This window comes from Nipponia nippon, unplaced genomic scaffold, assembly GCF_047370975.1.
Source record: "Nipponia nippon isolate SJK-2023a ecotype South Korea unplaced genomic scaffold, ASM4737097v1 scaffold_29, whole genome shotgun sequence".
In the NCBI taxonomy this organism is placed as follows: domain Eukaryota; kingdom Metazoa; phylum Chordata; class Aves; order Pelecaniformes; family Threskiornithidae; genus Nipponia; species Nipponia nippon.
In genome coordinates, this window is record NW_028262346.1 from 3,860,642 (window position 1) to 3,881,810 (window position 21,169).

A 21,169-nucleotide genomic window follows, 5' to 3' on the forward strand; every position below is an offset into this window, starting at 1 on the left:
CTCAGGTGGGACAGGCAGCCATCTCGCACCCAGCTGCGGCAGCGGCCATCTTGCCATGCTTCTCATAGAAGCAGCCATCTTGCGTGCCATACAGCCAGCGGCAGCTATGGTGGTGAAAGAGACGTGGGCGCAGCCATCTTGGGGCCGCCCACTCGGCTGACTTAGGCTAGCCGCCATCTTGTTAAAGGGCCGTTATAGCGCAAGGCCGCGGCGTCCCTGCTCCTTCCTCCCTTAAACAAGATGGCGGCGGCGGCGCATGCTCAGAGGCCGGTGGCGTTCATGCCCGCGGGCTGTTGTGGTGGAGGGCCGGGGCGCCGCTGAGGCGGCGGGCGGGGACCGGCGGCAGCTATGGGGGAGACCGAGAAGATTTATTATGTTTACAGCTGTGACCTGGACATCAACGTGCAGCTGAAGATGTGAGTGAGGGGGGTCGGGGTTTGCAGCGTCCCACTGCCCCGCCGCGGGTGGCCGGGGCTGTGTGGGAAGCGGCCTTGTCCCCTCCGGCTCAGGGGAGGCTGAGCCGCTCGCTCGCTCGCTCACCGGAGCTGCGCTGTGTCCCGAAGCCTAGCTTCCCCGCGGGAGCCCGGTTAGGCGGCGGTGCTGGCTCTGTCTCCCCTCACCTACTCCAGGAGCCCCTGGATGCCACCGCCGCCGCCTGTTTCCCTCGGGGCTGCCGGCTGGAGGCAGCTCGGCCGCGTCCCTGTCGGCCTCCCCCGCTGCGAGTGGGGAGGGGACGGGCGAGGGGCCGCGGCGGCAGCGGGGCCAGGGGTGTAAGCTTTTCTCTAAGCGCGTTACAGACGTTCGTGGCCTTAGGTCCTGTAGTGGCGGGCGGTGCTTCAAGGCAAAGATTGATTGTCAGCTCAGCGCTAACGTCTCTGATAACCTTTCACCCGCTGGTGTCACACCTCACCCCTCAGTGGGAGGGGAAGGAGATAAACTGGCGACACTCTTTTTTTTTTTCTACCTGTTTGCATGCTCCTTTGAAAGCAAGTTGCTCTGAGTCGGGTTCTTTGTTATAGGCAGATCCAGGTGCTGCAACATGTAAGTATGTTCCTAACTGGATATATGTAAGCACTCTTGTGTACTCAGCTGGTGTTATCATACGCTGGTGTGTTTGCTGGTTCATTTTATAATGTTTTAATTTATAAGCTTGGGGTTTTTCTGCATCATAGCAACGGGATGTTCACATTTGTGTAGGAGGGATGTGGCTGGCTGTAAAATATACTATAGCTAATGTTTTGACATTAAGTTATATTGCACTTTTTTGGAAAACTAACTTGGGGAAGTTTATTCGGGGGTTGTTTAACTTCTGAGTGGAAGATGATATTTGCAGTCAGATGTATGTGTCCTCTTTGCTAATTCATTCTGCCTAACAAAAATATAACTAGGATTTTTTTGTGCATTAGAGTGTATGTCATCCTGGAATGTGCTGTGCTAGTTTCTTGCAAGAAACTTGTTCATCTACTCTGAAGTGGTTTTGTGGTACTGATAAATTTTTGTCTGCTGGAAGATTGATCTTGCATGTTTTCCCATCACCACAATTCCTTTTTTGTTTTCACATGTGCATCCACAGTCAGCTATTTAATATGCATGATTGTTTTGATTTTGGTGTAGCTGAGGCCTGAGAAATTCCATTGATTTACTCTAACGCTAACATTCTGCAAATTGTTGCAGGGATTTAATCAAGTTTGATTTGAACAGTCTGCTTAGTTGAGCTTTGATTTGTTGTTGATTTGAGAGATGACTGGCATCCAAAGCCAGTCATACGTTTCACATTTCATACAGCTTAAAAATAAGGCTTTTCTTATCATGTTTGTTTTTTTGTTTTTCTTCCAAATAGTATTTGGAGCACATGTAATCTGATGTTTGTTTTGTTTTTTTAATATTAGCAGTATATGTCATCTCATTGTTGCCCTGCTTAGGGTACCTCATTTGATGCTGTCTGAGAATCTACAGGTTGTACTAGAAGAAGCTATCCCCATTGAAAAGACAAATAAGTAATTCTCTCTTCCCCCCCAAATCAGTATAGCAATAAATTCTGTATTTGTTCATCACTTCACATCCTGAGTTCCTCTCCGATATTTGGATTTCACTACTGGCTAGTAATGCAAAGTGAGGATAGCCTCAGTACTGGGTAATCTAAATATAAGCAATGGAAATAGAGTAGGATTTTTACTGTGGATAAAATAAATTTTGGTTTATTTTTTCTCCCCCCTTCCACCCCCCTCTTTTTTTTTTTTTTTCTTTCTTCCTTCCCCACATAGAGGCAGTCTGGAAGGGAAAAGAGAACAGAAGAGTTAAAAAGCTCTTTTAGAAGATCCAATGCTGAAGTTCTCAGGACTGTATCAAGAAACTTGCTCTGATTTGTATGTAACTTGTCAGGTGTTTGCTGAAGGGAAGCCTCTTGCTCTTCCAGTTAGAACTTCCTACAAAGCTTTTAGTGCTAGATGGAAGTAAGTGACTGCCTTTTATTTCATATTCATCTTAATTACTGGGGCATCAAGTTATATAAATAAATCTATGGTTTTTATTTGTGTCAAAAAGATTTGTTTTCTGTTGTCTTCTTCAAATAACTTATGTTTCTTCAAGTCTCTGTATGGTTGTTAAGTTTTGCCCTGACAGCACAAAACTGACCTTTTTGTGTAATGGGTAAGTAATAAAATTGTTACTTGTGTGGTTGGGCATGGCTCACTACTTAAATAACTTCTGGGGCCTGAACTAGCATAATTTCATACTGTTTACTGGACAGACTGGTCTTTGGTACTTAATCATCAAGCTAAAGTATTTTTCCTTTGGTCTCTAGCCTTTTAATCATGCTCAAGACAAGTATTTGCATGGTTAAAGCCCAGAGGAAAGTAGTCCATCTGCCTTTAGAAATTCATATTCTAAGGAGAATCTGGGTTGTATAAACTAATACAGAGTAACTTGAATTCTAAAGCTTTATGACTAATAAGTAGTGTTTCTCTGCAGCTGGAATGAATGGCTGAAACTGCCTGTGAAGTATCCAGACTTGCCTCGCAATGCGCAGGTGGCTCTGACCATCTGGGATGTATATGGACCTGGTAAAGCAGTTCCTGTGGGAGGAACAACGGTCTCGCTCTTTGGAAAATATGGGTATACTGCTTTTTCTTCTGTGGTACAGATTTGAAGCTCACTTGTGAATAGTAAGGTAGCAGTGGTTACAAGTGGTTACTTCTTTAAATTTTTTTTTAAACCAGGTTAACAGTTCCGTGTTTAAAAAATCAGATACCTAGATAATTTACTCTATTTCTTCCTGATTGTAACTTCATACATGCTACAGTGTCATAAAAAAAAGTCTTCTCTTGTATAACACCAAAGTTTAGGCTTTTTTTTTTTAGATCTGTAAGCTTGGATTTTAAGGTAGGAAATTATGAAATCACTTCATATTTATACTTTTGTAATGCATGGATGCCAGTACTGATTACTTAAGATAATTGACTTAATTGGCTTGCAGTTGGGCTGTTAATGCAGTGTTATTTATAAGGAATAAAGTGTAACTCATTAAATCAGGAATTTTGAAAATTAATACTCTGTCACAGAGGGCAGGTTTAGTAAATTTGTAGATGATAACACTAAGATAGGAAGAATTACAAGTGTGCTGGAAGGTAACAATATATCAAAAGCATCTTGACTAAGCGCAAAGGGGACTGAAAAAAATAGGATGCAGTTTAAGGAAAAGTATGAGGTGCTGGTACTTTTTGCAATTGATCATAGTCAAATACAGAATGGGGAGCAGCTGCCCAGGAAAACAGAGGAAAAGATTTGGGTTTTAGAGTGAATCTTAAGTTTTTCATGATACAGTATCATGATGCTGTTGTGAAATGTGCAAACAACATTGAATATGTGAACAGTCTACAAGTATGCGCGTCAGGGACAATGTTGTATCCTCCATCTTCATACTCGTCCACTCGGCTGGAATATGTTCAGTTTTACATAACTGACTTTAAGCAAGTTGGTGACTACTGGGAGTCTAAGGGAGTCTATATCACTGAATGTCTAGCAAATGGGTGTGACGGAGGAGGAGTAAAGACTAGTAAGGCTGAAGAAACGACCATAGGAACACTTTTCTAGTATGTAGGTAGAGTTGGAAAATGGGGAGAAATAGCCTTTTTTTCTTGTCAGTGGATAAGAAGTAATAAGGCTAAACTGGAGTGCAGGAAAAGTTTAGGTTAGCATTAGGAAACCTGTTCTAGTGACACTTGAATGCAGAAAATTACTGTAGAGAGAGCTTGTATCTCTGTCATTGAAGATATTGCTTTGACAAAAAGATTGACATTGTCTTAGGGCAGAAAATTGAACTGGATCAATTGGACTGTGCCCCAAAGACTGCTGGTAGTTTTTAAAGCATTAGAGCATAGTTCCTGGAAAAAGATACAATTTATAAATGAAACTTACTTTTCTTTCCAGCCTGTGGGGCCTGGGGGAAGTAGACGGACAGAAAGCAACAAATAATTTCAAAATTTTGTATTTACTTGTAAATGGAAACCCCAGCAGTATTCCACAAAGTGGTGTGTAAATTGAAGGTCAGACGGTCCTTCTAGTCAATATTTCTTGTTTTTAATGGTTGACTTTTTAAAGCGTTCCTTCCAGTTGTATTTACCTGAAATTGTTAGAGTTAAGTGATCTCTTATTGGCAAAACTAATGCACTTGATTTCTTGGGGCATCTTTCATAGGTGGATCAGCACAAATATGCAAGGAAAGCAGGGTTTTGCAGAGAAAAGGTGTGGTCAGTTACCCTGCAAAGTTCTGTTCACTGCGCAGTTTCAATTACCAATTCAATTTCAAGCATAGATAGAGAAAATGGTGCGTTGAGAATTGTGGGGTATTTTTTTTTTTATTATTTGGCAGCTCAGAAGGCTGCTTTTTATCAGTTGACCTTCAAATGAAACTTAGGTAGTTTTTTAGTTGAATTTTTTCAGACTGGCAGACTTAAAGTCAGTATTATGATTTGCAAGTCAAGAGGAATACTTTCTGCTTCATTACAAATAATAAAAATATGAAGGTCAAGCTCTGTCCTCAGTTTGCATTTGTATCACCCCACTGATTTTGGGAATTACCCATTTTTCTTCCACTTGCCAAAAAAGTTCTCAGACTTACTCATCTTCTTCTAAACTCTGTGTGCCAATAAAAATGAAGGCCATAGAGGGCACAAGGTGCAAGGCACTTCTGCAGTTCAGTTAAATTATGCGTGGCAGTGCATGTTTGTAGGTTTGGCAAAGGAAGCTACTTAATTTTCTTGCAGCTGCTGCTGTACTTTGATTCCTGACAGCTGTATTATTTTGAATTTACTGAAGCGATTCTGCATTTTTTCCCTGCAGTATGTTTCATCAAGGAATGCATGATTTGAAAGTCTGGCCCAACGTAGAAGCTGATGGTTCGGAGCCCACCAAAATTTCTGGGAGAACCAGCAGCACGGTCTCTGAAGATCAAATGAGCCGCTTGGCAAAGGTGATGGAATAGCAAGTAGCCTTTAAGATGTATGTGAACAGCTTGCACTTTCACTGGAGTGAAATGAAGATAGGCTTCTCATGTTTTCTCATGTGAAAGCTATCTTCCTTTCATTGTTTAAATATTTTACAGGATTTATGCAAATGAGTAAACTAGATCATGCTCATTTGCTTCTGAAGTATTTTTAAAAGGGGACTTATAAATACCTTTTAATATACATCGCATTGTGTTGTAACAACTTAACATCCTAATTCTTTATAAAGACTGAAAATGTGAATGTGCCTTGAAGATGCTTGAAGCCAAAATTCCATCAGGTTCAGTAAGAGCAGCTCCTAAAAGTAACTTGTGAGGACAGTCTAGTTTCTTTCAGTAGCCATCCTTTAGATTTAAGGCTGTCTGGTGTAGTGTTCAGATGTGTATGACATACCTCTACATTAGAAAGAATTTGAGTGGAACTGCAAAAATTAACCAAAGTTTCATTTGTTTAAGCTCATGAATATGTGTGTGTATTAGTATTTTCTTCTCCCAGCTAGATGGCAGAGTGTATTTTTGCCATCAAAACTACTTCTGGAGTTGATCAGTAAGATGTTAGTTCTTGAACTATTTGCTAGCTGATCTCTCTCGTTCTTCAGGTAAGCTTATCCCAAGCTTGCCAAATCGCTGAACCCACTTAGTGTACTTTCTTCTTAATCTTGGTCTCCTAGTTTTCATCCTCACCTTTGTGCAACTCCCAGTGAAAGGTAGGTCCAGTGCAATAAATACATCCATTTTCTCATCTAGAGATTTATCACAGCAATAAACTAATTCTCATTTAGGCTCTCTCTTTTATTAGTCTAGGTCACCTTGAATTTATAATAGAGAAGTCATTAAAATTTTCTGCCAGTGGTGACGCGCCATTTCTTTATCATAGTAGCATAAATCCCCTCTAGCCTAAGGAAGGTCTGTAGACTGATGCTAAATATCAAGGCTCGCTTATAGTTCATGAAATGGTTACATGATGTAGGCAGTGGGTCTCTGAGAAAGGGTTTTAGAGTGTAGGCCTTCCCTTTCATGTTAGTTCTGTTATGCCATATCCTACCAGTGGTTTTTTTCCACTTCACTCCCTTATGCTCCCTAGCTCAAGAAATACAAATAATATAAAGTATTTCAGTCTTAAAATACTTGGGTCTGTTCCAGCCTGTTCTTTTGGCATATGGGAGATAAGGGCTTAAAGGCTCTGAGGAAGAGAAAGGAATTCTCCTTTCACATCCCAATTGAGAGTTCTAGTTAATGGCTAATAAAAAGCTAGTAACATCACTGCCACCATTCTTCTCTTCTGAAGGCTGTTTTGGGAGATACTAATTTCTGAAAGATGAGAGTGTATTCACTGATATTTTGTTGTGTTCATTTATAAAAACATTTTACTGTCAGATGCTAGCGAAGTGAATAGGGTTTCTGGGTAGTGTGTCTATGAGAACTTTAATTTGCACAGCTGTTTACACAGCATATGAGGTTCTTGTGATGTATCATTCCTAAATAGCCATTGTTTGAGAACAATCAGCTTCAGTTTTTCTGTAACTTACTCATCAGTTGCCGAATACCTCCTGATGCTACTGTATGTGAAGGTGTATTTAAATATAGGTAAGAGGAGCAGGACTAATTAAATACAAGATGAGCTTGTGTGGACTTTGTTATTCTTGGTTTGTTTTTTTCTGTTTATTGGACAGACTTATCATTTATAAGTGTCATGCTATTGATTGATGTCTGATACCAGAGGCCAAATTAGAGTCCTCCAGATAATGAGTAACTTTTGAGAAGAGCTTGCTGAAGGACCTTTTCTCCATCTAAAAGATAACTTTTTATTTTCTTGACGTGCATCTGAGTTTGTATGTGTGTGGTACTTATTATAGGGAACTTTGTATAAAAATCAATGACTGGCTGCTGGAGGAGTTGCATCCTTTTACCTTAAATAATTAATACTATGGCAAGTCTCATTTCATGTTGAGGTGCCATATGGTTATGCTCTTACAAAACACGTGAACGTTGCTTGTAAAATTGCTACTGATGAAAAAGCCATGGCTTTGCATCCTGGGGGTCACTGTGAATGCAGGTTTTTCCTGTACTAAGGAATATTAATGGGAAGAGTGTGGAATAGCTTAGCATGCTCAAATATGAATGACATTAAGATGTTTCTCCCATGAGTGGTGTGTTAATTTATTCTACTTAAACAAAAAGTACTCTAAAGTTCTTTTTGATCATTTCCCTCACAACTTCTGCTGGCTGAATGAAATTAGATGATAACAATGGTGAGATAGTATCTAAAGGGATGTGTCTTATTTAGTAGCAGATGATGAATGCTTCTTTCCCTGAAGGAAATACACTAGCTTCTCTTATTTTAAGCTTTAAATATTAATCCAAGAGAACGGTTCTTCATGTGTATATATATATATATATGCCTACAGATCTTCTGGGTCTTGTATGCAGGTCTAACTAGTTGCTGTATTATGACTTTTTTCTACTCTATAAGGGAGGTTTGCAGGTTTGAGATTAATAATTTTCCTTTAAAACATACAGAATAACTTTTTTCTTTATTCTCTAGTGCAGTGAACAAGACGATGAACTAAGAATTTGTGACCAAGGTATCTAAATAACATTTTTTTTGACAAGGCTTTGATAAGTGCTATCCTAAATCTGTGTATCAATGCTGGATGTGAATATGTGGTATTCTGAAAATTTTGATGCATTGGTTTAAGGCCATGGAAATAAGAGGGCTACTTTGAGTAAGAAAAAATATTTTTGTTAGTTAAAAAAAAAAAAAAGTAGGGAGTAATTTAGAAGTGGCTAAAATGGAGGACATGTAAGGGTAAGGAATTTCTTCAGTGCTGAGAATGAGAAGACTTTTTCTGTGCACTAGGTAGGGCATTTGTGAATGCATTAAGTGATGATGTCTAGCCTGCCTGAAACAGCTTTTTGGGTTATAACTGGTCTGCGTGCTGCTCGTTCTCTACCTTTGAAATATATTATGAAGTCACATATGAGGCAAAGGCCAAGTCTTATATTATCCTTTTAGTACAGTCCTAGCACGTTATCTCAGCAACATTAAAGAGAGAAAGAATTTGATGAACTGGCTGCAGAATATAACATAAGATAGCAAAAAAACTATTACTATATTGTGCTTCTGTTTACAGTCCTGCTGATAAGTTGAAAGAATCCAAAGATTGGGTTTCTGTGCTTTGGTTACATCCAGCATCCTGAAATGTTATTAAGGATTATACTTTGCACCCCCCTGCCCCCCCCCTTCCTTTTATACTTTTAAGTTTCTGAAGTTTATTGAAGCTAATCTGAAGATTAGCTGTCCCAGAGTTTACTGGAGACAAAACAAATGAAAAAAAGCCCCTACTATATACTGAATTGAGTTAATTCTTAAAAGTCATGGTGATCTTCCAAAGTTTGCATCAAAATCTTATTACTTCTGTCAAGCTATACTGTGGTCTAGAGCCTAAAGAAATGTTAGGTGAATCAGCTGCTTTAAGCAAACAATCTCATAGTTGTTACGTGATTGTCTTTTGTGTTTCATGGAATGAGTTCAGAACATAGGGCATCAGATGCTCGTGGCTAACTTACTATTTAGTGCTTCTTGAAATGGCTGGTTCCTAGCAAATCTGGAAATAAGTTTTAAAAAAAAAAGGTAGAATTTTCCTCCCAACTGAATAGCTTTTTGACTGCTTTTTAAATTGTGACTGCTTTTGATTAGTCCTTTACTTTGGTAGAGCCAATAACTATAGTTGAGGATTAATATTCGGTGGAAAACTTTAAACCTCATCTCTTAGTAGGAACCAAGAATCAGAAAAGCTGAATTAGATAACGTATTTGTGAAATGAGCAGTTATTGGCATTCAGAGCTAAATGTCATGCTTTCTTGTATAAGTAATCTGCCTTAAAATTTAATTCAGATCTTGAGAGGGTGCAGAGGCCATGGTGTGGGCTGTAGTGTATTCCAACTCTTTGTGATATAAACTGTTTCCAAGAAAACTAAATTAATTGGGAGCTTTGTTTCCTGCTTAGAGGTAGGAACCAGTATCCAAAGTCTTGTTAGACCATAACACCAAATTAAACTCGGGGTAGGTGAATGGGTGGGGTGGGGGGGGAACAAACAAGCAAACAAACAAACAAAAAAAAAACAACAAAAAAAAATTAACTTAAACAGTTCTTAAACAGGAAGAAGTCACTTGTGGAAAGTGAACAAGCATGATGCTCTGTTGTTGGATATGAAGGGACAGTTGATCAAGGTGTTAAAAGACAAGGATAAATGCTTACCAGCTGATCTTTGACAGATCAGTTCCACTGATACAAGAACACCTGCAGGGAGACTGCAGAATGCTGAAATTTCATTTCATCAATGGTTTTAATGGCTGTTTACAGTCTTTTGGAGGCTAGACAATTATTTGCCTGTTATGTCAGCATTGCTTCTAAGAGATGTAAAAAGTTATTTGATTCTGCATAATTTCTGAAGCTTGTCGTCTTGTGAGTTTGTCATGTATGTACTCTCCATATCAGTCAGGATCTGTACCTGGACATGAAGTTGATGCTCTTTTCAGAGTACATCATGATGGGGTTTGTATTTAGCCCAGGTCATCTTTGGTGTGTGATAATACTTGTGCCCGTACTGCTAAGACATCAATTTACTGGGGATTTGAGCAAGAATAATGAAACCATACTACTGGTGCAAACTCTTAAGCTTTTTTTCTTCACAGTGATGTTGGTTTTGTGGTTTCTGGTTTTGTTTTTTTTTTTTTTTTTTGTATCTATAGTGGTGAGCTACTGAAAGTCTAGTGCAGGTATCTGACAAACTGTGCAACTCCCAGCAAGTCTTAGTCTTCTGTGTCTTTTTTTTTGTAGTAACCTCATCTCCAGTTCTATATGGAAGAAGTAGGCTGTTGTTGTGTATCCTGTGTTCTCCTACATGCAATATATTCCGTTCATATGCTGTCGTAGTACTCGTTGCGTATTGCCTGTCCCCTAGCTGTCACCTGAGCAAGAAATGGCAGTTGGTGTGATTGTATGTCCTGTTCAAATTTAAATGCTCATGGGTAGGCTGATTGACCACAGAACAAAGCTGATGAAGTAGTAGTTGTAACCCTTTCCTTAATAGGAATAATTTTGAGGGTATCTTTACTAGCTGTTTTCTAGACAGATACTGGTTTCTTTGAAATATGAAAGAACTTGATGTCTTCTAGTCCCTTAGCATCTCTTCTTGCATACTGCAAGAATTACTAATTTTTTGAGGATTTCTTGTGATTTCTTAGCAGCCAAAAAGAGGATTCATGTTCATATTTGTGTGGTCTTCTGCTGAATTTTTCATAAACTGTTGTGCGTCAGTGCATCTGAAACTACAGATAGTATGGCTCAATCTTACTTATCTTCTCTTCCACTCTTCTACTGCTAGGTAGTCCTTTAAACAACTCAACTTCCTTGCTGTTTTTACAGCAATATGTAGATCTAGGAGTGAAACTTGGATTACTTTTCAGATGACTAAAAAGAAAGGGAGAACAAGCTGTCTATGACTTGCTGTAAGTCTTTGACCTTTTGCGATGTATTAAGTCCCAATCTAAGAACTTGTTTTGGTAAGGCTAAAAAGGGCAGAATTATTTGATTTGGATATTTTTTGAAATATCTGCTTTTTGTTTGACTTGGTAAGTTCTACTGTATGAAACTTAGTAACACAAAAAAAGAAATATTTTTGTTATGTGACTTTACTTAAAAAATAGGTTCCTGTTTTTAATGTGTTAAAAATTCAATGACTATGTGCTTGCAACATGGTTTTGGGTTTTGTACAAGCATTTTTTTAGTTCCTTTGCTTTTTTCCCCTGATTTTATGTTAGTGTCTCTGTAAAATTGTGACTTTGATTTTCTTGCTCCCAGCAATTTAAGTATTATCATTGTGTGTTTTCATGCAGCTCACCAAGTCTCATCGGCAAGGTCATATGGTGAAAGTGGACTGGCTGGACAGACTGACCTTTAGAGAAATAGAAATGATCAACGAGGTAGGCCATCGTACATCAGATTAGCAGTGTTTTTTGGGATCTTGCTAATACGGGAATTTTGCTTGCTTAGGAGAATAACTCAAAGCACTTGTCCTATTTTTCTTCAACCACCAGTGTATATGATAAAAGGAAAAATAATTATTTAAGTTTCCAAAGTTGATTTTACTTTGGCAATGATGAGAATAGACAGCTGTCTTATCAGTTGTTAGCTTCAAGTGAACTTGATTATAGAAGAGAGAATTTATTAATAATTTGGAATAGCTTGCAACAAATGCTGCTATGTATGACTAAGTTAACTCTAGGATTTAGATTGTGATGGGAAGCTTTTCAGACATACAGGCTTGGTTTTAGACCTGTTCAGCTTTACTGGTTTTGATTTTGGGTGCTGAGGAAAAACACTTGTAAGAGTTGAATGAATATTAAAAAAATTCTGGTAGTTAAATACCCAAATGAGGTGTTAACCCTCATTGAGCAAAAACCCCCAAAACTGTTAACTGATTATATTCATCTTGCACAGCAGAACTCCTTTGTTTTGTGCTTTGCGCTCAGAGATTTTTTTGTTGTCCTATTTATAATTAGACCTCAGGGAATCAGATTATTTTTGAACTTTAATTTTTGCTTTTATAAACCCTTATGAATATTTTTTTGAGAACTCAGCCTATCCCTTTTTTTTCCCTTCTTCCTTTTCTGTAAAAATACAGAAAACTAAAAATTCCTGATTCCTAGAGCTGTGCCTTAAATGCAGAACCACTTTGCCTGTGCTGGAAAATCAATCCATTATTAATGCATGAAACGAACTTGAGTTGCTCATTATTAAAGAGGATGCTTATTTTTTTATTAAATATATGTTCCTGGTGGTGGTTATGTATAACTCTTCTTGTTTCCCATGTAGATTTTAAAATTCTAAGCACTTTTTCTAGGTAAAGTATTGAAAAAATGCATACATGAGGAAATCTTCCTCTGAAAGTGAATGAGCTGCAAATCTAATCTTGTAGTCCGAGTTTAATTTGTCTCTTTCATGGTTTTATCTGAAACAGTGATTTCTTTTTTCATGTCTTCTGTTTCTTGACTCTGACATGCATAATTGTGTATAATGATTTAAAAAACAAACAAAACAAACCCCAAAAAACAAAACAAAACCACCAACACATGAAAAACCCAACTGTCAGCTGGTTATTCTTCGTTGCCTTTTTGCAGACCTGTAGTCCATAGTTACAAGCAACTGATGAAAACAGTGTGATTTTATCTGTTAGGTGTGGATGTTTATCATGAAGTGGGAATGTAAGGAAGTAAGAATGTCAAGAAGTAGGTGATATGGTCTCAAGTAGTGCTATGAAATGATTAACTGAATAATTGCTACAACAACTGATAATCTAATTAATCAGTTACCTACTCTACTTCCTTTGTGCTGTAATTGCTGTACTGAGAATGCTGAAGATTGATGCACTTTAATATATGATACGCATCTGTGGTGGCTCTCTTCTCAGAGGGAAAAATGATGTTCTAATTTTATGTACCTGATGATTGAATTCCGTTGCGTCAAGTGTGATGATAAAGAATATGGAATAGTTTACTACGAAAAGGTATGTGCCTTGCAGGCTTTATGGTTGTCTTTAAAAAGCAACATATGCACCTAAAAATGGATAGATTTTTCTGCTGAGGTGAAATATTCTGCTGCAGGATAGTGGCAGGCAGCTGTCAGTGGCAAATCTTTATGTACATACAAATCAAATAGCATAGATGCAACAAGATTGCAGAAGTCAATCATTCATGTAATACAGTTCAAGATTACAGAATTTAATAAGTGTGAGTGATTAAAAACTTTTTGATTTATGGTTCCTTCACTCATCCAGCAGTACTTTCAGAGTAGCTCTATGTAAAATTGTCTTGTATCAGGAGGACATGTACCTATATTGATTGTTATTTTATAAAAGATAACTTACTAAAACTTTGCACAGGAGCTCTACTGATGAACATTTTCTCTAAAATAAACAGATATAAAAGTTTAGTCATTCATGCTGAAAATGCTTTTGAAGTCAATTAAGTAAGAGATTTCTGCATTGGAATGTCTTACATCTTTTCTGTTTACAAAACATCTCTAAAGCAGTGCTTTCAGTGTTTTTTTGGGGTTTTTTTTGAGTTCAAATTTAATGGAACAAAGGATTAACAGACATCAGTGCTTAACATGAGCTTAAACATCAGTGTGGCATTGGAGGGCATTATCAGTACTTTTATGGACCTGTGTGTTGTGGAAAGACCCACTGAAATAGAAAAAGCAGTATATCTGTAATCTGGTTTCAAAAAAATTTGTCAGTAATTGCCTCTTAAAATTTTCAATGTGTTTAGTTTCATAAGTCAGAAAATTACTGAATAATGCAGCTTTATGGGAAAGAGAAAGAAGGCAGAAAGAGACTGGAGTCCTGTTGAAATCAGAGGCACTAACTTAAAGCAGCATCTATTCTGAGAATTTTAAAAAAAGTCTGTAATTCTGTACACAAAATGTTAGTACAATGGAAAATAGATTACAAGTATTTTTATGTATGTGACAACATTACCAGTTGATCTGGAAAGAAGAACTGTGATCTAACTTAAGATTCTCGAAGAAGGTAGTGAAAAATACAGTAATAAGTTGCAAAATTCAGGATTCCACAAAAAAAAATTCTGAGAAGGCACTGATCAGAATTTGCCTCAACTGTATGATCTGTTGCAACTTAAAGCTTGTGAATGTTTGAAAAAAGAACTGTTTAAATGCTATTAATATAGCCCTTGAATTAAGGTGTTGTTCAATATCTGAAACTATTAATAACAGTAGTCTTAGAACTTATTTTAACAGAGATGCCACTATAGAAGAAGCTCTTAAGGTTGTTTCTCAAATTGCTGTAGTCATAACAAAAATGACTGGCTGTTGCAGAAATTTTCGAAGCCCTTGTAAGAGCTGTGTCTTGCAGACATGATGTAAAAATCATGCATGTGGATATCCATGCTCTATCCACATATCCTGTATAGTGGTAGCTGCCTCTGTAGTGCTTCTGGAGGAAATAGTCGTTCCACTTGTCACTTAGTGTCTCCTCCCACGGTCTGAGGCAAATATGTGGGATGTGTTGGGGGGAGGGGGATGTTTCATGGGTATTTTGGTGTGTTGTTTTTTGGGTTTTTTGTTTGTTTGTGTTTGGGGGGGGGGTGTTTGGTGATGGGTTTTTTTGGGGGTATGGGGTTTTTTTTAGTTTGGTGGGGTTCTTTTGATGGTGATGTGTATTGTGTGTGTGTTTGGTTTTTCTTTTGTGTGGGTGTGGTTTTTTGGGGTTTTTCGTGTGGTTTTTTAATATTTTGGTGAAACTGCCTTAGGCAGATGTCTAGGTTAGCTCTTTAGCATTTCTTTTTGTGGACTAGTTGACAATGGGACTTCTCCCCACCTTTTCAGGTCTTTTTGGCTTTAGAATAGCTTGTTTCATAGTGCTTCTATACACTTATCCTAGAACCAGCTATTGTAGAGGACCTTACTATTACAAAACTCCCTTATGTTACAAATCGAAATGAAACCTACAATGTGTCAGATTCTTCCATAAAAAAATAGTTATTTACTTCTGTGGAAATCAAGGAAATATTTTTCTGGAGAGCATAATAGAATATGATCAAAATATTGAAACATTTCACTAACCATTAGCTTCTTACATTAGAATGTGCTATACTTTTCACAGATGCAAACTGATGAGCATGGCTATCATGTGGCTTTGTGTCCTCTTGGCTCTTTTATTTTTATAGTTGAATGAGACATTCCTAAAAACTATTTCTCTCCCTCACCTCCAAAAACCTACCATTATAGATTAATTATTCCTGATTTACACACACAACTTTTTTGTCATCATTATGGTTTTACGGATGTGCAAGGTGCGGGAAAGAAGATTCAAAGTTCAAGCATGCATCTCTCTTTTAACAGATGTTTCTGAAGCATATTAAAAGTGCATGGAACAAAATTATGAATTGGCTGCTCTTGTGGAAATGAAGTAATTGAATGTGAAATAGTTCATACTAAAGCTATAACTAACTGCAGTTTGAGGGATTTGTTGTTATGAAGTAGCTTTTCAACAAGTTCTTGACCCTTTTTTGGCAGCAGTAGGAAATAGTATATAAATTAGTGTCTGTCTTCTCAGTTTTGTCATGCTTCCAATTACAGTGTACAGTATACATATCCAGCATCACCAATTCAGTATATTGAGTCTAATGAAAGTAGGTTCTGTTGTCACCTGCCTGTGACCGATAGTCAAAGTGGAGATTACTTGTCACAGTTTTGTTGATAAATTTGTTTTCAAGTGTTTATGAAGAACTAGCCTGTTAAGCAGTGGCTGATAGAATTTGAGATTCTTTGACTCAATATTCAATTACAATGAAGTGAAGTGGCAGTGGCTCTTCCCATGTTCTCTGTTAAATTAATTGTAATACAGCATTCAAGGCGTGAAGGATAGCAGTTTGCTAGTAATGAGAGCATCGCTTCTGATTCTCCATTTAGGCAAAAATTCAGTGTGACTTTCAAGTGCAAATAACACTAGCATTTATCATTAATGTGGTTTTGTGCAGGTTTCAAGTGAAACCTTTGAATAAATAAATTGATTGCACTGCTGCATCCAGTTTATTTTAAAAAGTAGTCTGATGATCAGAGCCTTTTTCATGGCTTGAAAGAAAGAAAAAGTGTCTACAGCATTGGGTGCCCGTTTACTTTTTGTGTGGGAGAAGTTGGATCCCATTGGTGTTACTTGAAATGATGTTGTGACTAAAGAATAAGATAAATAGAACCTCCTCATTTACTGATGTTGTGAAACTGATTTTCAGGAAAGTGCAGAAGAGCCTTGCTGGTTCAGAAAATTCTGCAAATTTTGTTGACTTTCTTAAATGGACTCTAATATTTGTGTCACACACACTGACCTTAATGTAGCGAAATACCTCTAAAGCTCTGTAACATAGTAGTTTAAAGCAAGTTAATGCTGTTTAGTATTGATGTTGCTTTTGTTTCCTAGTGGCAAAATAGCAGCTCATCTTAAGTTCTGGCTGTGCTAGCAAGTAATGCAGCCAAGAGGAGCAGATTTACAGAGTGAAGAGGTTGCTGAAGGCCCAATGTCTACACTATGTGCTTATGCTTGGGACTGGCTTTAATGAAGTCCCATGGGCTGAATGACAGTTGGCAGTTGGAGGATATTAGGTATTTCTAAAACCTCCATCATGTAAACCAAAGCTTGCTACATGGGGATGATCAGGAGAGAGACTTCAAAAGCATTCCCCTGACCAAATTCAAATGCTAATTTAGAGTTGATCCTCAGGCATTGGCACGGTTTAGTAAGTTTGTATGGTCAGGGTCACAGTGATGCTCTCCAAGTATGACAGAGAATTAGAGCTGCATGTGATACCTGTGAACATAGATAGAAGCTCCTGAATACTCCCCTTTACCAAACAAAAGCAAATCTTTGTGAATAGTTAAGACACTTGTAAGATAATACTCCCCTTTAGACAGCTAGGCCTTGGGAGAGCAGGTATGTGGAGCCATGAGGATAAGAAAGTTGCGAGATGACCATTGGACCAGAACAAACCGACCTTGAAGGACACAGTATACGTGATCCCAGAACTGAGTTTGCACGGAAGTAAAGGTCAGTCAGCGAACACGGTGAAGAAGACTGAGCCTTCATCTGAAGACCCCCAAAGACCACCTGAAGACCACCACGGGAGATGACTGCGCATGCGGACATTTACATATGTTAATAAGTTCCAGAAAAATCTCATGTTCATGTAGACGAATTCTCAGAAATCCTGTGAATATGTACGACTTTATAGTATATAATCTCTGAAAGTCTACCAAATCAGCAGAGCACTCATGGTGGAGAATCCCCAGTGCTGCCCAGCACTGCAATAAAATGCCTGCTTAATAACACTCTGTTGTTACTGAGTTTCATTACATCAGTTTCCTTACCCAGCTGCACCTAGCTTCCCACCTCGGTGAGGAAAGTTAGAAAGCAAGGGGGTTTGGAGAACACCGATCTTTGTATCAGTTTTGGCACCCCAGATGGGACCCTCTCTGTCTGGCTGCAGGAACCCCTGAGTCGGAGACTCCCTTGGCCGGCCCCGGAGACTTCTCTGGAGGGACTCCCCCATTTGGCGGATCCAGGCGGGGACAGACAAGGACCACTGGTAAGAAAGGCATTTTATTTTGTTTTGGGACCGGTCATTTGAAGCTGCTCATAAGTCGCAGTTTGTGAGAACCCTGCCGGGTGGCATACATTTGCACGTACGATTTGTATTGATCATCTGGTTAGTACGATCATTTTGTGCATCTGTATCTGATTTTTGGTTTACGTACACGTATGTCATATACGTATATGTCTGATATACGCGTATTTGAAAATCTCTGATTAACTTATGTCGACATTTGTTATCTGGGGAGTAGTGGCCGTCGTTGTTGTGTTTATAATAATTGTCAGTTGTGTGTAAGTGTGTGAATTTTAGTCCCTGTCCTTGTGTTTTATAAATTCCAAAATGGGAAACCAACAGGGTGAAGTTTTGAAAAAGAGCCCTTTGGGCTGCATTTTGGCTCACTGGAAAGATATTGGGGGACCACCTGGAGGAAGCGTGAATCGTAAAACTTTGGTAAAATGTTGCAATCAGTGGTGGCCATTATATAAGTTGGATGATAGAGAAAAATGGCCTTTTAATGGAACTCTGAATTATAATACTTTGTTACAACTTATGCTATTCTTAAGACGAGAAGGAAAATGGGATGAAGTGGTTTACGCAGATATGTTTTTTTTACTCTGCCGAATCACCCTGAGTGGCAAAAGGAATGTGGAATTAATTTAGCACCTCAGGACCCTATGGTCCTGGCGATAGAAAAAGAGAAAAATAAGCAAAATGGCAAGTTAAAAAGATGTTGCTTGGCTTGCAGCGTTGGACAAAGATGTTTAAAGGTTGGTTCACAGAATGAGAGATTAGAGGATTGTTTGCCTCCACCAGAATCATAGAATCACAGAATTGTCAAGGTTGGAAAAGACCCTTAAGATCATCGAGTCCAACCGTCAACCTATCGCTGCCAAGTCCATCTATACCATGTCTTCAAGCACCGTATCTATCCCTTCTTTAAATACCTCCAGGGATGGAGACTCAACCACCACAAGAGAAGGTGATAGAGAAGGAGATGCTGGTGCCGTAGGAAGTGAAGGACCGGAGGCAAGGGAAGAAAATTATATTGGATTTTCCCCCATCACTGCCAGAACTCGAAGTAAGGTGGGACCTATAATATAGGCTTCACTAAGGCAGGCAATGGGGACGGGAGGACCCGTCAGGATTAAAGTACCTTTCACTCTAGCAGATTTAGATGGTTGGCGAATTACTGCGGGGAATTATAGGAATGATCCTGAGAAGGTAGCTAAAGGATTTGAATTGATTGTGAAAACTCAGGACCCTGACTGGGAGGATGTGGATGCAATGTTGGATGCAGTGTTTAGCGAATCAGCGAAACAGATGATTGTGAGAGTGGCCAGAGCACAGGTACAGGCTCTGATTCTGTCTGGGACTTTGCCGGGAACAGTTGATAACCATATTCTGATTACCAATCCCGGTTGGGACCCTAACCAGACAGGAGTCTGGGACCTATTAGTGCGATATAGGGAATGGATTGCTTATGGAATAAGAAATGCTGTCCCAAAATCAGTAAATTGGTCCAAATTGTATGAAGGAACGCAGAAATACACTCCTTTAGACCCTACCTCCCAGGAGGGAAAGGGTCAGTTGATATTCTTGTTTTTGGGACAATCGGCAGATGATATCAGGAGAAAGTTACAGAAAGTGCAAGGAACAGATGCAAGAGATTTAGAGAAATTGCTGGAGATTGTATGGCAAGTATATCGGAATAGAAATAGTCAGAAAGAGAGAATAATGGGCAAAACAATTGCCAATGCTACAGTGGCTGCTTTGCACACCAGGGGGAGCCAGGTACCCTCTCGGAACCCATCAGGAAACAGCGCTAATGGAGGGAGAGGAGCCGTGAGAAGCGGTGTAAGTGCCCCACCTAAAGGAAATCAACCCCTCCTGAAGGATCAGTGTGCTTATTGTAAGCAAACGGGGCATTGGAAAAAGGATTGCCCGAGATTGGGCAAGTCGGTGATGGTTACTGACGTTGAAGCTAGTTGATGGGAACCAGGGGAATCTTCCCTAGAGGAACCCTTGGTAAAAATTCAGCTAGGGAAAGAAGAGAAACCTGTAGAATTTTTAGTAGATACAGGTGCCACATTTTCAGTATTAAATCAGACTTTATTACCCATAAGTAAAACAAAATATTAATATTGTGGGAGCAACCGGACAGGTCGAGAAAGCTTTAAACTCAAAGAGGGAGCACGGCCTGTTAGGGTAAAGAAATATCCCCTGAAATTGGAAGACAGGCAAGGAGTGAAGAGCATTATAGAAGAATTTATAAAATTCGGACTATTTATTAATTGAATGCTCTTCAGAGTATAACACTCCTATTCTGCCTGTCAAAAAGCCTGATGGCAAAACTTATCGCTTAGTGCAGGATTTGCAGGCAATAAATCAGATAGTTGAAGATCTGTATCTGGTAGTGGCAAACCCATATACTTTACTGACCAGTTTAAGGGAAACCTAGGAATGGTTTACTGTATTAGACCTAAAGGATCCATTCTTTTGCCTCACCTTGGCTCCTGAAAGCCGCAGTTTATTTGCCTTTGAATGGGAAAACCCGGATACGGGACGGAAAACCCAACTAACCTGGACAGTGTTACCTCAAGGATTTAAGAATAGCCCCACCATTTTTAGAAATCAATTAGCCAAGGAATTAGAGACCTGGGAGAGGCTTCTGGGAAATGGGATTCTTTTGCAATATGTGGATGATATTTTGATAGCCACAGAAAAGAAGGAAGAATGCAAAGAATGGACTGTGAGTTTGTTAAATTTTCTGGGATTAAGTGGTTACTGAGTCTCATTACAGAAAGCCCAGATCTTGAAAAAAGTAATATACCTGGGATGCGTGATTTCTAAGGGACAAAGACAGCTCGGGAATGACCGAAAGGAAACCATCTGCAGGACCCCAGAACCAATCACGGTAAAAGATGCAAGCAGACCAGACTTGAAGGAGGAGCCGCTGGAGGAAGCTGACCACGCATGGTATACTGATGGGAGCAGTTTTGTAAAGAATGGAGTTCGAATGGCGGGATGCGCTGTGACCACCACAGACCACCTGGTGGAAGTAAAGTCACTCCCAAGGGCACATCTGCACAACGAGATGAAATAATTGCCCTAGTGAGGGCGTTGGAGCTTGCCAAAGGACTGCGAACAGATTCAAAATACGTCTTTGGTGTAGTCCATGCCCATGTGGAGCAATTTGGAAAGAACGAGGACTCTTAACTGCTCAAGGGAAAGGTATAAAACATGCTGATATAATTTTATGACTTTTAGATGCTGTACAACTTCAGTCAGCAGTGGCGATTATGCACTGCAAAGGGCATCAGAAAGGTAACACTGGCAGGGAAGTGGGAAATAAATTGGCTGATTATGAGGCAAGACGAGCTGCGGAACAAGGTGAGGTATTAAGTATAATTCCTGAAAAATCTTTGCCACTACCTGAGACAAACATATGATTTAGGTCTTTGTGAAACCACCTCTGACAGTATCTTATGTGGACAACA

General features: G+C 39.1%; 1 protein-coding gene across 1 annotated transcript in view; it reads left to right on the top strand.

The window, feature by feature from the left end:
* The first annotated feature begins 210 nt into the window (after nucleotides 1–210).
* The window catches only part of PIK3C3 (phosphatidylinositol 3-kinase catalytic subunit type 3), a 98,163-nt gene continuing 77,204 nt past the window's right edge, over nucleotides 211–21,169 (top strand). The window contains 6 exon segments of the mRNA XM_087763679.1: nucleotides 211–416; nucleotides 2,265–2,453; nucleotides 2,971–3,114; nucleotides 5,341–5,470; nucleotides 11,406–11,492; nucleotides 12,980–13,075. Of these exon segments, the coding sequence (XP_087619805.1) occupies nucleotides 349–416; nucleotides 2,265–2,453; nucleotides 2,971–3,114; nucleotides 5,341–5,470; nucleotides 11,406–11,492; nucleotides 12,980–13,075 (714 nt within the window). The 5' untranslated portion in view covers nucleotides 211–348.